The sequence below is a fragment of the Engraulis encrasicolus genome, chromosome 19 (assembly GCF_034702125.1).
Source record: "Engraulis encrasicolus isolate BLACKSEA-1 chromosome 19, IST_EnEncr_1.0, whole genome shotgun sequence".
In the NCBI taxonomy this organism is placed as follows: domain Eukaryota; kingdom Metazoa; phylum Chordata; class Actinopteri; order Clupeiformes; family Engraulidae; genus Engraulis; species Engraulis encrasicolus.
Window position 1 is genome coordinate 34,786,701 of NC_085875.1, and position 16,597 is coordinate 34,803,297.

General features: G+C 42.8%; 1 protein-coding gene across 1 annotated transcript; it reads left to right on the top strand.

Moving 5' to 3' along the window:
* Positions 1 to 2,822: 2,822 nt before the first annotated feature.
* Positions 2,823 to 13,586, top strand: fuca2 (alpha-L-fucosidase 2). The gene is made up of 7 exons (XM_063184208.1): positions 2,823 to 3,189; positions 3,340 to 3,527; positions 4,041 to 4,380; positions 5,010 to 5,220; positions 6,369 to 6,559; positions 9,169 to 9,277; positions 12,607 to 13,586. Exons 1-7 carry the CDS (start codon positions 2,954 to 2,956, stop codon positions 12,745 to 12,747), a joined length of 1,416 nt encoding a protein of 471 aa, XP_063040278.1. The 5' UTR covers positions 2,823 to 2,953; the 3' UTR covers positions 12,748 to 13,586.
* The last annotated feature ends 3,011 nt before the right edge of the window (positions 13,587 to 16,597 follow it).

Genomic DNA, 16,597 nt, shown 5'->3' on the forward strand with positions numbered 1-16,597 from the left:
TGTATCTTCTTTTCAGCATGAACTGAGCCAAGTTAACTTTCTAGTCAAAGTATCTATTGGAGGCATAAATAACAAGAGGAAGACTAGCCATCAATAATTATAATATTTACAAGCAGTGAAAGAGGCACGGACTATCCAAATATGCCACATATTTGTTACAGTGAAGAAGTGGTGATGCTGTACATGTTTACTCCATCTACAGGCTGCTATAGACTGTTCGTTTTCCACAAAGAAGCCTAGAGTCGAGACCTTTGTTCAATCTGACATGCTCTTACTCTTGACAAATGGGTACTATATCAGCTTTATTACTTTATTGAATCCTAAAATTGTCCAGCACGTATGAATTGGACGTTGTATCTTGGAGTAAATAAGCTACTATCCAGATTTAAAGATCAATGTGAGCTGAAAGAATTTTTTCATCCCTGCGCAAGAGGCCAGGAAGTTTTGTCAAAGGTTGGAGAAGTCTCTTTTTTCGCGACTAATCGTGACTAGATATATCGATTAGTCCACTATTTCTCAACAGGGGTGCCGGGGCACCCTGGGGTGCCGCGGAAAAGTGGCTGATGAATAAATTATGTAATATAAGATATATTTGTCTAAATTGATAAGTTAATGCTAGTCAGTGGAATCTTTCATCTGCCATTTACGCACAATAAAGTAAATTTAGGTCACCCCAGTAAGCTGCAACTTCAAACGTAGGTCGTGTGACCAAATGTGTTACTTTTCTAAGCTTGTGTGGTATTGGATGCGATGCCATGTTACGGCTTGTTGGTTTGGGGTGCCTTTAAATTTTTCATGAATTGGAAGGGTGCCTCGCCTAAAAAAAGGCTGAGAAACACTGAATTAGTCGACTATTAAAATTATCGTTAGTTGCAGCCCTAGTAGGAATACCATCAATACAATATAGCTGTTATGCTACAACTGCTGATAATAATTTGCCCCTGTAGGGCCTAGGGGCCTACAGTATTTTCACTTCGATAAACCCTTAACTGTCACTGTAAGGGTTAGATAATCATTATTGGTCAACTGTTAAACAATTGAGACATATATTGTTATATAATAATAATAATAATAATAACTTGCTTTTATATAGTGCCTTTCAAGGATGGATAAGTGTTTCGGTCACAGAGTCGGAGAGTGAGTGCTGGAGTCTGGAGATGTTCTTGAGATAGAAAAAGGCAGATTTGGTGATGTTTCTGATGTGAGACTGGAATGAGCGTTATTATGTGTAACAATTTTGAGTAACAGTGTCTACCAAAGGGAGTGTGTCTATGTTCCCACAGCCCGTCCCACATCACAAACACTGAAAACAAAAACAAAAAAGGGGGAGAAAATAGATTGAATTGTCCCGCAGGCCAATGGTAGGCCTACTGTTCCACCCAAAAACCTTTCCCTAACCTCATTGAAATCATGCCTAACAGTCAGTTAACACCAACCATACCTACCTCTAAACCACAATGTAATGACCTCTAACCATGCTCTACTCATAATAGTAGAGATGGACTTAACTAAACCACAACCAGGGTGGAATCATGCTTAAACCCAAGTCAGTACACAATAACAATACAAGATAACCTCTGTGGAAGATATATGGGACTAATGGGATGTGGGAGCCTATAGGGCAGACCCCATGTCACATGTAATAGAAGTTACTACTTTGTGGCCATGGTATGTCAGAAACGTCAAATTAACATGATGCATCTGAAGTTGGTTTTGTTGCTGCTCCTGTCAGCATTCTGCCGTGGTCTGTGGGGCATTCTCGTGCAGTCACTTCTTTGGTAGGTGCCTGGCTTTGCCATCAGTTCATCCGTCCCAGTCCCATCTTCACTGTAAAAAGAAAAAAAAGCTTTTGGTCAAGAAAACCAATGGAAGCAGTAGCAGCTAGCGAAAGAGAGACGGGCAGTAATCAGTTGCCTGGAATAGACGTAGTGTACACGTTACAAAGTATGTGCTACAATGTTACCTAATGTTACCCAAGCTATTAGGCCCTAGTATGTTCACACACATCGCTACTACAGTGAAGTCAGACTGTTTTGACGAAGCAACTAGTTCAACATCTCTAGGTTAATTTACATGCATGCACAGATTTTTCAAGGATGGCTGGGCTGGGCCACTCATGACACTATCCACTTGCACGTCAAATGCACACGTCTCATCCTTGCTCAACAACATATCACATCATGGGCTTTTAGTGGAAAAAAAAACAACAAAAAAACAAATGAATACTATCTGCCATAGCCCATTATATCTCTTTCTCAACCACTATCTGAGCACACAGTCTAGCTGGTAGACAGCTGCTGGCTAAGGTTAGCCATTCCGTTCAAATTGAACTTGCTTAACCTAGGTCAGAACATTAACCATGTGTAAATTTACAAATTTTTATAAAAATGGACTTACCAGTTGAAATGTTGATCGCGGTGAATGAATGCTGGCGGGTCACCTTTTACCTCACCGATCTGGGTGATTCACGTTAATACCTACACAACGTCCGACAAAATCTTCATGATCAGCTCTACGCTCGATCTGTTTTGACTTGATAGGCAGTGCAACCAATCAGATTTTAGGATACGCCCACAGACTTTGATGGGTGAGTTTGACAGATACAATTATTTCATAATGTGCTGAAACACACGGGCCATGAAATAATTAAATGAATATAATTCAATAATTACTTAAATGGTGAAAGGAGTACTTTAAATACTTTTCTACTTTTATAAATTAATGACACATTTAATTAATTATTTGTTGGCATATTTATTTAATTAAGCGTGGCTCATTTAGCGTTCCATACCGTCGAACCTGTTTGTATGGACTGTCTTAGATGTTTCTGAAAAGCAGGTCACTTGTCAGTAGGCTACTATCTAGACCAGTGGTTAGCATCATGTGAGAGCAGTCATATGACGCGTAGCATTTGTTTCCTGGTTCTTGTTATTTCCCTGTAGTATTGTATTTCATGCAGTACCTGCCTGTACTAGTTCCTTGCACAGATAGGAGGATGGCGGTCGCACAGGTCGTGCGATTTGTTACTCTATTGTCCGCGTTGACCTGCTGCATTTCCATGAGATACGAGCCAACATGGGAATCCATAGACTCCCGACCTCTTCCAGGGTGGTATGACGAAGCCAAACTCGGTATTTTCATTCACTGGGGAGTATTCTCTGTTCCTAGTTTTGGAAGTGAATGGTTTTGGTAAGTTATGCTCAGACAAAATAGAGTGCGTGAACTTGCGAAATTATAGGCATACATTGCTTGAAGTAGCGTATTAGCTTTAAAAAGAAATAACCTGTGCTTATGATTTCTGATCAAACTTGTCAGTTAAGTGTTCTAAATTGTGTGCAGGGAATTCTGGCAAGGCAAGAAATGGCACCCCTATGTTGACTTCATGGAGAAGAACTATCCGCCAGGGTTCACCTATCCTGACTTTGCACCACAGTTTACTGCCGAGTTTTACAATCCCAAACAGTGGGCAGAATTATTTGCAGCATCTGGTGCAAAATACATTGTTCTCACTACAAAGCACCACGAAGGTTAGTTGCAATATTGTTACATGCAGTGTTGTCTAATTCTTCTATAGGCCTAATGCACCTCAATCCAAATTGAACTTGGAACCTTTACCTGCTTCACCCTGCATACAGTCCTTTAAAAAGTAGTTTATATAATATAATTGTGCTGGATTTACACAATGTTGTGGATTAAGATGGTGAGAAAAGCCTTATTGATTCGCTTGAGTTTGACTCCTGATAACAATAATCAATCTTATGATTTAGTTCCGAATGTGAATTGTTGTAATTCAGTACAGGTCAATGCATAAAATGAGTGCTTTGTGGATATGACTGGAATCTGGGCTAGTCAGTAGGCCTACCCTCCATGAAGAACGTCATGCACTCAGACCCATTGGAAAAGATGTTCTAAACATTCTAAATGTGCTATTCGGATATAATTACTCAAATCTGGGCTACTCAATACCCTACATGTAACATGCCACCTCAGACCCATTGGAACAAGTTGGATCACTAATGTTTTTTTTCTGAACTTTTTAGGCTTTACATTATGGGGTTCAAAGAATTCCTTTAACTGGAATGCGGTGGACGTCGGTCCAAAGAGGGACCTGGTGGGCGACCTTGCGGATGCCCTACGGAAAAACACCAACCTCCGCCTGGGACTCTACCACTCCTTATTTGAGTGGTTCAACCCGCTCTTCAGAGAGGACGCAGCCAACGTCTTCACAACCAACTACTTCCCCACCACAAAGACCCTCCCAGAGCTGTACGATCTGATCTTGAAGTACAAGCCAGACGTGCTGTGGTCTGACGGGGATGGAGACGCGCCTGACAAGTACTGGAACGCCACAGGCTTCCTTGCCTGGCTCTACAACGACAGGTAGGCTTGATTGATGATTGATTGATTTTATTTGACATCTTCAGTTCATATAAATAAAATAAATACATGATTGAGTTTCATATAAACCGCACCACATACTTAAATAAAAAAACAGAGAGTCAGGATAGCACAATAAAGCTCGGAAGCTTATTTCCATTGTGGTCCTTGGTGTTTAGTGGTGTTTATGGCAGCCATTGTTAAAATGACAAGAGTAGCACTGAGACCAAACTAAAATTATAACACATTCAATACATAGCATACACATAGCACATACTCTTTCCACTGAAAGTAATATAAGTTACTACACTGACTGATCTCTAAGCCATTTTTTCAAAGCCCATTTAAAACCATCTAGGCTATTGATCATCTTATATTCCACAACTGACTGTGTGCGGTGCACTTGTGTGTTTCACTAATTGGTTAATAAAGTTTATAGTGAGGATCCTGCATGCTTGAAATCAGAAAAAAATGGATTTGTGTGGAGACTCCTCACGTTAAAACTTGATTCAGCCTTTGTCCTGCACCTTGACCTGGGATGTGCACAATTTCCCCTATGCTGCTATTTTTTGAACATTACATTTCTTCATTCTCTTTGAAATATTATATAATTGAATAATTTTGTGTTGCAGCCCGGTGAAAGACACGGTGGTGACCAACGACCGCTGGGGAAAAGACACTGTCTGCAAGCACGGAGGCTACTACACCTGCGATGACCGCTACAACCCAGGGCACCTGGTCAAGCACAAGTGGGAGAACTGCATGACCATTGACAAGCATTCGTGGGGCTACCGTCGAGAGGCCGTGCTGAGTGACTACCTCACCACCCAAGAGATCATAAACGTAAGCAGTAGCAGCATGGCCAAACAGGTTGACATGGATGGGTCATGGGTGGGTGAGGGGTATCCCACGAAGGCAGTTCAGCACCAAACCATGTTAAGTTAAGATAAGAGACATTTCATTGGACATGAGAGTGTGATGTAACACCAAAAAACAGCACAGACAAATGACACGCATGTATACTAAACAAGGAAACATGTAATATGTAAACAAACAACTGCTTTTAGTGTAGTGCTTCCCCTTTGGCGCTACCAACCGTCAAACATTCGTCCAAAATAAAGCAGACCATACATTACACACACACCCCTGTGAGGGGAAAAAAAGAACACATAAATATTACACATGTGATTCATAAAAATAAAAAAGACCCCACCACCACACATATACACACGTATGCGCGCACACACTCACACATATACACACACACACACACACACACACACACACACACACACACACACACACACACAGTTAACCTGGAGGTAGTTCTAAATCAGATGATAAAATGGCCTTCCTGATTTTCTCTACTAAATGATACCTGCTGGCTTTTTATTAGCAGGTTTTTGTCTTCTGTAGGTTAACTTAGCCAGGTATATCACTTAACACTGTTCAATGCTCCCCTAATATGTGATTTTTGACACTATGCTGTCAGTGTTGCAACTGTACACTGTGCCTTACCCTGTTCTTGCTTAAATGTTGTCCTTGTAAGTCGCCTTGGTCAAAGGTGTCTGCTAAATGCTATGTAATGTAATGTCATGTAATGTAATGATATAACTTTGCATTGTGTTTGTGTGACGGGCTTTTGCATTCAGGCCATAGTTTTATGGCATTCCAAAGTCCACTGTCGTCATTAATATTGTAGTTACATTTCCGTGTACAACATACTTCTGCTGTTTACCTGACCCCATTTACAGCCAAAAGATTTTTGTGATTTACATGTTGATGTTGTATTATTATATTGTATTTTATTGTATTACTGTAAAATGTATTACTAGTATGTTTACACTGTTGTACTATCCTTGAAATGCTATGTCTATGTTGCCATATCCATGAAATGGTTTATTGTTGTGGCCTAGGGAACACTTCAGTTGCAAGTCATGTGTATAACCGCTATGTATGATTTAGTAATTCTGTCTTTGCATATCTTTCAGACTCTAGTGGAGACCGTGTCTTGTGGTGGGAATATGCTGGTGAATGTGGGCCCCACGCGTGACGGCCGCATCTCCCCCATCTTCGAGCAGCGTCTCCGGGAGCTAGGCCAGTGGATGAAGGTCAATGGAGAGGCCATCTACGGGTCCGCCCCATGGAGAGCCCAGAACGACACAGTCACCCCTGGACTCTGGTCAGACTCCTCACGTGCACACTCCCAAGCACCTCACACCTTTTATAGCACTTAAGTCACTGTCTCTACTTATCAAGTCAAGTTAAGTTTATTGTCAATTTCTTTACATGCACTGGTCATACAAAGAATTTGAAATTGCGTTTCTTGCTCTCCCATGCAGACATAGACTAATCTAGGCAAGGGCATAGACAGTATAGACATAGACAGTACTCATACATGGACTTATTGTCAATTGTCTAAGATCAGATCTCAACAGAGATTAAGGTCATAAGACCTGAGGTACATCCTTGGCAATCACTACAAAAACAAACTAGTTAACAAACTAGTTTTCCAACCTAATGACTGGCAAAGTGCCGGATAGAGTCATGTGTGTATGCGACTGACAACACCTGACCAAATCCACAATGCCCTCTATGCAGGTCTGAGACGAGTAAAATTGTGAAAAAAAGGGTAGGATATCCTGAAAAACCAGTATGAGCAAGGTACACGCTGGAGTAGGAGGGAGGGAAATGCAGTAGGTGAGATTGATAGGTCACATGATTGTCTGTCCTACTACAGGGATGAACATGTCTTCCATTATGGAAAGTGCGGTCACTGGGTGGGCATGTTCAACCGCTGTGGTTTTCTGACTTAACAAATTGTTTGGGCGTAACTGACATTTGTGTGTATTTGCTAACATTTGTTATGCATGTTTGAGTGTATTTGCTAGCCTTTGTTAGTCATGTTCGAGCAATTATCCAATTGAAGACAATGTTTTCTCTTCCAGAACGGCACCAAAAAAATCTCCCTCTCAGTTGCCATAGGCACACAGTTGTTCAGGGCAACATTCATGCATCTTGAACATGGCCATTATGACCACAAAATGGGGGCATAACAGAAAACGGGTGTACTGTATAGTTGCTTACCTGTTTATGGTCAGAGCAAGTGTTATGCCTAAGCCTACTAAAAAGAGTATATGGGATTTACATGAGAGTGCAGCATATGAGATTGATAGGGCATGTCCTCAGACACCCCTGCAGAGTGTTATGATGACTCCTCCTGAAGTCAGAACAGGAGAGGAAGTTGTACACCGCACCAGTGAAGTGTCATATGACAAAAGAGCCACGAGTCTGCTGGCAAGGTGAGAATCGGAGGGACAGTCACGCGGTCACATGATCCAGGAGCTCTGGAGATGTCCACCTATAGCTCCTCGTCAGCACTGAAGAGAAGATTTTAAAGAAAGGTGAAATGTCTTTAGTTTAAAGCCTCCAAAAAGAAAGCCAGTAGATTATATTATGTGACTCATTTAACTAACATGACCCACTTAAGATAAATTGAAAATCATCAGCAAACACTCACTCCTTCTAAATGAGCATACAGCATACAATGTCTGACAGCAACATACACAAACAAAGCAAGTGAATACTGATGTAATTGGTTATCTTGTGACTCTGGTGTGAGAAGGAGTTGCCATTAGCATTACACTTGTCCTCAGTTATTATCTGAGGGTGTTGGCATGGTATTGTAATATTGCAGGTACTGTCTGTTGCTGATTCATCTGTCAATAACTCGATCATTAATGCCTTGATTGTTGCCAAATTCGCTTTGTAGACACATGTGCCTCTTTTCCACTGCAGGTTTTCCGGAAGGCCTACAGCTCGACACAGTGTGACTCGGCCACCATTTTTTGCTTTACGATTGAGCGGTGTCGTGCCTATTCGAAAAGCAAAAAGTGGCGGCCTACTCAGGCTTTGTCGACCTGTTGGCCTACCAGAAAACTGGCAGTGGAAAAGAGGCAATGGAGAACTTGCATTACAATTCAATGTCATGTGGGCCTTTGTGAAAAGTGAAACCCGAAAGCGAAGTTTGCATTTTGCATTGCAAATTTCCCTGCAGCATTGACCATATTTGGGGCAAAGTTGCCATCTCTGATTGCACTGAAGAAGAAAAAAGCAATCATATGGTCTGTTTTAATACATCGCTTGTGCTTCATTGTCCCTTGTTTCAGAACAGGCTTAATGTGGTTTCACAACAGACAGATGATTGTTTGTGTAGCTTCTCTAAACACCATGCGTATTAGGGAAGTGCCACCCGCCATAAAAGTCTGAGAAAAAAAAGAAATACCATTTGAAAGCAGAACACCACTGACAAAAAACACTCCCCAAAGAGGAGATCGTTCTTGTCACACATCCTCAAAGAAGCCGCATGTTTAAGCTCATCCAACAGCCTGTGTGATGTAAGGTATAGGCTGCTGTTACTATGGCTATATGATGATCATAAGACGGTTGTCTCTGGAGACATGTCTATAAAGTCACCGCGGAAAGGGATCTGATTGACGCAAAATGTGTGGTTTTAGTTTGAAAACATAAAGGAACATCCTGAATAGGAAATGCTTTCGGTCACATCAGTGGCTGATCCGAGAGAATTTGAATCTTTATAAACTAATGGCTGCACAGTACATTTTAAAGTGTTAATTCTAAAAAAGAGTTGAGTTTAACCCCTCTAGTTGGTGCTAGAATTAACACAAGAAATCTGCTTTGTGGAATCAGTCTTTGTCATCCATCTCTATCATCCATATTTGCCAGACATCCTTATCACCAACCTACAGTACATTTTAAATCCTTGTGCAGGTACACTTACGGGCCGAAGGAGAAGGCCGTCTACGCCATCCTCCTCTCCTGGCCTGCTGACGGATCTGTTGTTCTCGGTGCACCGAAGGCATCTGCAGGCCAGACTCAGGTGAGATGGCTGTGTACAATATGGCGTTTACGACTGTATTTGAAAGCAGCTTAGTCAAATAAGGCTCCCCCAGTGACGCACTCTAATCCAGCGGTTCCTTAAGGTTTTTTTTTTTTCTGGCCTGGACCCCCTTTTTGGACCTGAAGCATATCTGCAAGTAACCCAAACGGCAAACATTTAATATTGTTTATTTTATGATTTTTATTAATATTGCTATTTTTTTAGTAAGAGGTTTACAGAAACATTTAAATATAACTCTTAACCATAAAGGTGAATCCTGTTGCCACCAAATGTATGACATGGTTTTATTATAATGTATAAAAGCATATAGCAATCAAATCTCACGCACATCCAATGACTGGTTTCGGGTGCAGGTTCAAAAACAGTTAATCAATAGGTAGTGAAGAAAAACCGCACACCGATGAGCTCCTATTTAAGCCATTTTATTGCGTGACATTTCGGGCCACCCTGGCCCTTCCTCATACTAAGTTTCTTCACTACCTATAAAAGCATATAGGCCTAGTACATTCAGAATGTCTGCAGCAGTCCCTTCTCTGTGTGACCACACCACCCCGCTGTGCGTCTGTGAACCTCAGGTTGGGAACCACTGCTGTAATCAAACCTGTTTTTGAGCTCTTTCTCTGATGCCATACTTGGACACATACAGTAAAACCAATAGTGTATTTTATTGATTATTTATATATTTGCACCATCCTGAGTATTGGCACCTTCCTTGATTCTGAGAAATTATGTTCTTGATAAAGGTTATTGGAAGTATTGCAGTGTGCAGTAGAGTATAATGTGATCTTTGTGTGACTTGTCTGACTTTTATGCTCTTAGTTTTATTGTTCCAGAGTCTTGCCAGTGCAATAGCCTTGTTTTTCCCTCTTTCTCCCTCTGCATTTTAGTCTGAGGTGCAATGAGATCACATTGTTATTGCATGACAAGTTTATTGATACACATGTGACCGTGCATCCACATCTTGATTTTGGAATTAAAATGAGATATCAGCTGCCTTCTTCTAAAAACCAGTGCTTAATTTGAGACGGAACATGCCGGAACAGGATCCCCCACCTCGTAATTTTGACCCCCCTGTGTTCCGGGACTTATTTTGGCTGATCCGGCACCTCCCGTGAATTAATAAAATATATATATAGCCTATTATAACGGACTACCTCTGCCTCCTCAGGAGTGAGAGCGCAGCATCATGATGTTCACTAGGCTACATTTCCCATCTCACCGTGCAGCCTATACATTGGGTTTGAGACTGTCAGGATCGCAACAACCACGAGTGAGCAAGCGAGAAGGAACCACGAAGTGTGCGCGCCGAGAAGATCACCATTTCTGAATCACGAAAGCTAGACAGTAGACACTGATGTGCGCTGTTCCAAATTGAGACCGAGCGCGCAAGTCTGCAAACAAGGGTTTGCAAAAGTGCACTACTAAAAAAGAAAAAAGATATTCGTTGTGTTGATCTACGTTATTTCTTATGTGTTGGTCAGTGGTTTTTATTCATATTTGGAAAGGTAACGAAAGGCTAAACCAACTCATAACCTTTAAAACTTTAAAATAGCCTACAGTCGGCTGCACGTTACAATATGGTAGAGCTGAAGGCAACGGGCACCGACTTAAAAAAAAGATCGACATCATATTTTATAATCGCGACGCAGGGGCATGCAACAGTTAATCATATATGACATTCGACATAGTGAGAGTGTTTGAGTGAAAGAGAGAGGATTCTGAAGTGGCGACCTCTCCACGTATTGCAGTAGGAGAAGTCCAGCGTTTGCGTGGCTATTTTGGTGAGGGAAGCGCAATTGGTAGCCTACTGCTTGTCCCACACATTTAAGAATCATAACTATTATGGATCTACATTTCCATCCCGAGTATCTGATTAAATGTAGGCTACATGAAGTTGCCCCTCCCTCGCTGTTTGTTCATATGCGCGGATGAGATGGAAAGCCTGGCTGTGCCAAACATTGTTTAAAAGTTTTCATCAAATTTTGGTCGGCGCACAAGGTTTTGGACATACTAGTTTATAGTGGCACGGGCGCCTGGGCCACTTTTGGTGCATTAATCAGCCATGTAGCAAAAATAGAAGATAGATAGCCGAGGTGAGAGGATGATATCTTCCACGGCTGGCGAGCGCTCCGCCTAGTGCGCGCGTTTCCTTCCCTCCCAGGACCCGACAGCTGCTTACAAGTCAATTTGAGCACGAAAACAGCAAAGACAATGTGATGTTTCATTCAAATATGGCATACACGCTCCAAATAAAGCACTGGCTGGAGGGATTTTCAATCGGACCGCAGCGCGAGCAGACAGTCAGTGTGAAAAGCCAAGTCTAGGGAACATCGCCGTCTTCGCTGCCGCTCGCTTACCATCAGTGCACGAGCCCTTGAAATAGTGAAGTGGCATATCGCAACAGCACATGCGGATTAGCCAAATTATATGCAAGAAAGTCGCCAACAAAGCGTGGATTTGCCAACGTTGTGTGAATACGGGGAAAGGATAACAATTGGAAAGCCATGCGCTGTCCTTTCCATGGGTAGTAGAAGACCGATTCGGTTTCTTTTCACCTCATGTGGAAAGCATAATTTCCATGCACTGCATTTGCTGAAACTACTAAGCATAAAGTTAGCGATCAAACTGAAATATTGGTTGTTGTCATTACATCATTTAATAGGCTATGGTTGTTGGCCATTGGATTGCCAACCGTATTAAAAAACAAAAGTATGGTTCCATGAGCTGACATGCTCAATGTCGTTAAAATGCAGGGAATTGCACCCTCCCCTTTTATTCGTTTGCGTAATTGTAGCCTATGTAGTTTTTTTCTGTGCGTTCCGGGACCTCTGTCCAACTCATCATCGCTGTGGTGTCATATGTGTTTTGCGTTCCGGTACCTTGTGATTTACAAATTAAGCACTGCTAAAAACCCAGCTGCATTCGGCAGAACAACCTCAGCTGTTTCCCCTGTGAAATATGCACTAACATTGTAGATATGATTATCGACATTGCTGTTGGTTTTTCACTGCACAAATCTGCACTAACATTGTAAATATGATTATCGACATTGTTGTTGGTTTTTCACTGCACATAAGGAAACTTAATAATCATTCTCTCACGTTTCTACTAAGGCCAGGTGGTGTTCTAAGGAGATTTTTAGCAGCACGTCTGTGATATGCTTTCTTACTTTCTGCTGTCTGTGAATTGCCCATTGTGTAAATAGATCCCAGCCTTTTTCCATGTGCATACCACATAAAGTGAGGTCATGTCTTTATTTCTGGGTTTTTTTTCCCCTAACTGCTTGTTTTTCCATTTGTGTGCCACAGGTGGCGCTAGTGGGCTACAAGCAGCCGGTGAAATGGGAGCCGGTGGCTGCCGGAGGTGTGAGGGTGTTCTTGCCTCCACTCTCCCCACCTCAGATGCCTTGCTCCTGGGCCTGGACACTCAAGCTCACTGGTGCCTCCTAGAGGGAAAGACGTTACCGACGTTGGCATTGAGAAATGGTTGAGCGTTATGAATGAAGTATACGGGACATGAATGAATGCAGCTAAAGTGCACACAGAGAGAGAGAGAGAGAGAGAGTTGGGTGGAGGATGTATACTCAGACATGAGGCATGAGTAATGCTGTCATGGCTTTTTTAGAATAGCAGTTACTTAATTCAGGGAATGCAGGGATTTTTGGTGGTGATTTAATAGATTTTTGATGTTTTGACATTTATTAAGCGCTGTATGTTTTCAAAAGGGACTTTTAAAAAAATGGTTGCAATGATTCGTACCCTGTTGTAATTTTTCAGTTTTGCAGGAGATCTAAATGGTTCATCTTTTTAAGGATACTGTACATGTACTGTGAATCCTCTGGAAATGCACTTTTGAATTATGTTATGCTGGTGATGGTAGTAGGGTAGTATAACTGATAGTCCTTAAGACCCAATTACTCACAGCTCTACTAGTACACAATGTCCATTTAAGGCTGGGTGTGTTTTGACGCATCATATGATTTGTAATGAGTGTATGAGTGCTTGCGAGATGAAAATTAAATGTTTGTATGGCTATGCAGTTAGGATGAGATGGTTAGACCATTTGATTTTGTGAATAATTAGTGCAAATTTCTGTCATTCCACCATAGGAAGAGAAGAGATTTGTGTGAAAAGGGATGCTTATAATTATGACCACTATTCAATGTTAAGTCTTCAATCATTCTGTGTCTACTTTTTGTGTCTTTATGCTTCTTTTAAAAGTTTGAACATATTTTTTTGATGAACACTTTTTTTACATTTTAAAATAAATTGATTTGATGTGCTTTATAGTCCTTGGTTCTAAATCTGATTTAATGTGACTTCACATTGCAAACATCCTATTGTTTTTCTTAGTACATAGCCATTTAAAACAAGCGTCAAGAGTCTTTAAAACAACAAGATCTCTTGTTTAAGAGAACCGAACAAATATTACAGTATTTGGAAGCAAGCAAGAGAACATCACTGACATATAAAATATATCCCCCAAAGAGCAGAAAGTTCTTGTCAAACATCCTCTAAAAGAAGCCGCGTGTTTAAGCTTCATGCAACAGCCTGTGTGATGAAAGGTGGATGCATAAGCTGCTGCTGCTGCTACTGCGGGCGGCTGTATGATGATCATAAGACGGCTGTGCTGCCTCTGGAGACATGCCTAAAATCGTGACTGAAAGGGAGCTGATTGACGCAAAGCTTCTTTCTGCTCACAGGAAGCGAGGGAGGAGTGGAGAGTGTGAATGACCCATCATGCCTGGCAAGTGTGCGTGTGTGGGGAGTCTGATGAGAGCGAGCGAACACACACGCATGTACACACACTTGTACACACACACACACGTACATTCACACACACACACACACACACACACACACACACACACACACACACACACACTTGTACACACATTCACACACACACTTGTACACATACACACACACACACACACTTGTACACACATTCACACATGCACATACACCACACACCTACACACAAATGCACACATACATACAGTATGCCACACACTCTCCCTCTCTCTCGCGCACACACACACACACACAAACACATTCCCACTCACACACACATTCCCACTTCCCTCGCCTCTTTCAGACACCTCCGCTGAACTGCCAAGAATAGCACCACAGTGTTTTTCAAGATCACAAGCTGGGCGCACACACGTCAGAGCAGGAAAATAAAGCCTGTGCGCGACGGCGCGTTCACTCGTGACAGCTTTACAACAAAATGTAAAGATCTTTTTTTTCATTTATTATTATTTAATTTTTTTCCCCAGATAACATTTCAAAAAGCCACGTTCAAAACACACAAGCGTTTACGTCGCGAGTGAAATCTTTTTTCCATCCCTCAGCCGCGGCGGTGGGTTTTTCACGACTGCGGCCAGCCAGACGCTGCTTCTCGGATGGCTAGAGGAGGTCTGAGTGCGTGTACTCTGGCACACGCTGGGGTCTCTGTAGAGACAGCGTCTGTGGGAGCCAGTGGGGGGGGTGGAGGGAGGGGAGGGGAGGGGAGGGAGGAGAGGGGATGGGGGGATGAGGGGGGGTTCTTGAGTCTGTTCTGGCTGACGAAGGGAGAGAGGGAGGGAGAGGGAGAGGGAGAGGGAGAGAGGGGGACAACAGGGGGATCCTCTTCTACAGAAGCAGGCAGCAGACTGCAGATATCAGCCCTGCTCTACTCATTTACGCCATAGTGTTATTGCACTGTAGTAAGACAGAATGGAGCATATGCCATGCAGTGCCATGTTTTGCTTTTTTCTGGTGTTGGTGTCTGGTGTGTGATATGTTCTTCAAGAATCTATAAAAAAAAACAGACAAGCCATGTCTTGCAAAATATCTTGCTATTTGATTTTTCACTATTTACTTTTTGATACTGCTTTAACACATGTTCTATCCACAAAGTCCACTGAGTGGACGCCCAAAATGATTGACAGTGTCGTTAATAACTAAAAAACACATTAAGAAGCGGCGGCTTAAACATGTTTGTAATCTTCTCCTCTGCAAACTGCTCTCTCTCTCTCTAGTGTAGAGTTAAAAAGTGAACACCCTCCACCTCACCTCTCAGCTATGAGAACCAGGAAGCACTGACACATGTTCTAGCCAGTGGGAGTGGAACAAGCACATGACACCTACCCATGACCCACCCAACCCCAGCGCTCTCCGAGCAACACCCACCCGCCCGCCCTTGTGGGTTTCCCCCGTCAGTCAGTCAGTCAGTCAGTTCAGTTCAGTCAGCCGGCTGCCTGCCTGCGCTTTTTATGTCCGTCCATATGTGCGACACAGCGCTGGGGTCAATTAGCCTCAGCGTTCGTTTTAACTGCTGGATGGAAACTATGCTGCATGGGCTGCTATGTCTGGAATGGCAGCAGCAGCGGCAGCAGCGCTGGTCATGGGTGCCGACGGGGGGAGACAAAGGGGGCAGTTGTCTCAGGCCCCTGGGAAATAAGAGGCCCAGAATTGTTGCCCTCATTACATTGTATGTATTGGGCTGGGTGTATTGGGCCCTTTCAGAAGACTTTGTCCTGGGCCCGGCCAATGCTGTCAGCAGCCCTGGTTCTGGTTATGGGTGTAGACTCCTCAGGGCAGCAATCCACAGCAAACAGCAAAAGCCCGGCAAAAAACTCACTCCTTTATCTCCCTGTTCCATCGCTCGGATTAAGCAGAGAAAGAAAGTTTTTGCAAGTCTGTGTCAAAAAATGTGTCTGTTGTTGATAAGATGTATTAAGACATGGGGTGTGGGGTGGTGGGAGGTGGGGGCGGGGGGAAGTTGTATGTAAGGGGCTTCTGAAGTGCCTCCCAGGAGTTTGGGCATATTGAGGGCATTTGCTCATCCCTTTAATGCGGATTTGTGGAACATATTTACATTTTGGGCTTGCTGCACACAAAGAATTAAAAATGCAGCAGGCAGCCTGTGATGAAAAAAGGCCCATCACCTCTTGATGTTTTATTTTTAGAACAAGTTAAGATCACCTTGCCGTGTTCGTCAACAACAATTATGACATCATGACAGCTTTGTGGGCGTCCTGGGTCATCGTGTGAAGAGACGTCTCAGTTCTTTTGGATCAAGCATGCAGCACTGTTCAAAGGCCTATCAGGAGTTTTGACTGGGAGGTGTGTTGCTACGGATGTGACAGAGCTGTCTCCCTCTCTGTGGCTGTCTCTCTCACCTCTCTCTGTGGCTGCCTCTGTCTCTCTCTCACACAATCTCTCTCTCTCTCTCTCTCTCTCTCTCTCTCTCTCTCTCTCTCTCTCTCTCTCTCTCTCTCTCTCTCTCTCTCTCTCTCTCTCTCTGGAATATCAC

Excerpts from the sequence above, each read along its gene's own strand:
- fuca2 (XM_063184208.1), top strand. The coding sequence starts at position 2,954 with ATGCAGTACCTGCCTGTACTAGTTCCTTGCACAGATAGGAGGATGGCG. Across the intron at positions 3,190-3,339 it reads TTTGGAAGTGAATGGTTTTG|GGAATTCTGGCAAGGCAAGA; the intron begins GTAAGTTATGCT and ends AATTGTGTGCAG. Across the intron at positions 5,221-6,368 it reads CCACCCAAGAGATCATAAAC|ACTCTAGTGGAGACCGTGTC; the intron begins GTAAGCAGTAGC and ends CATATCTTTCAG.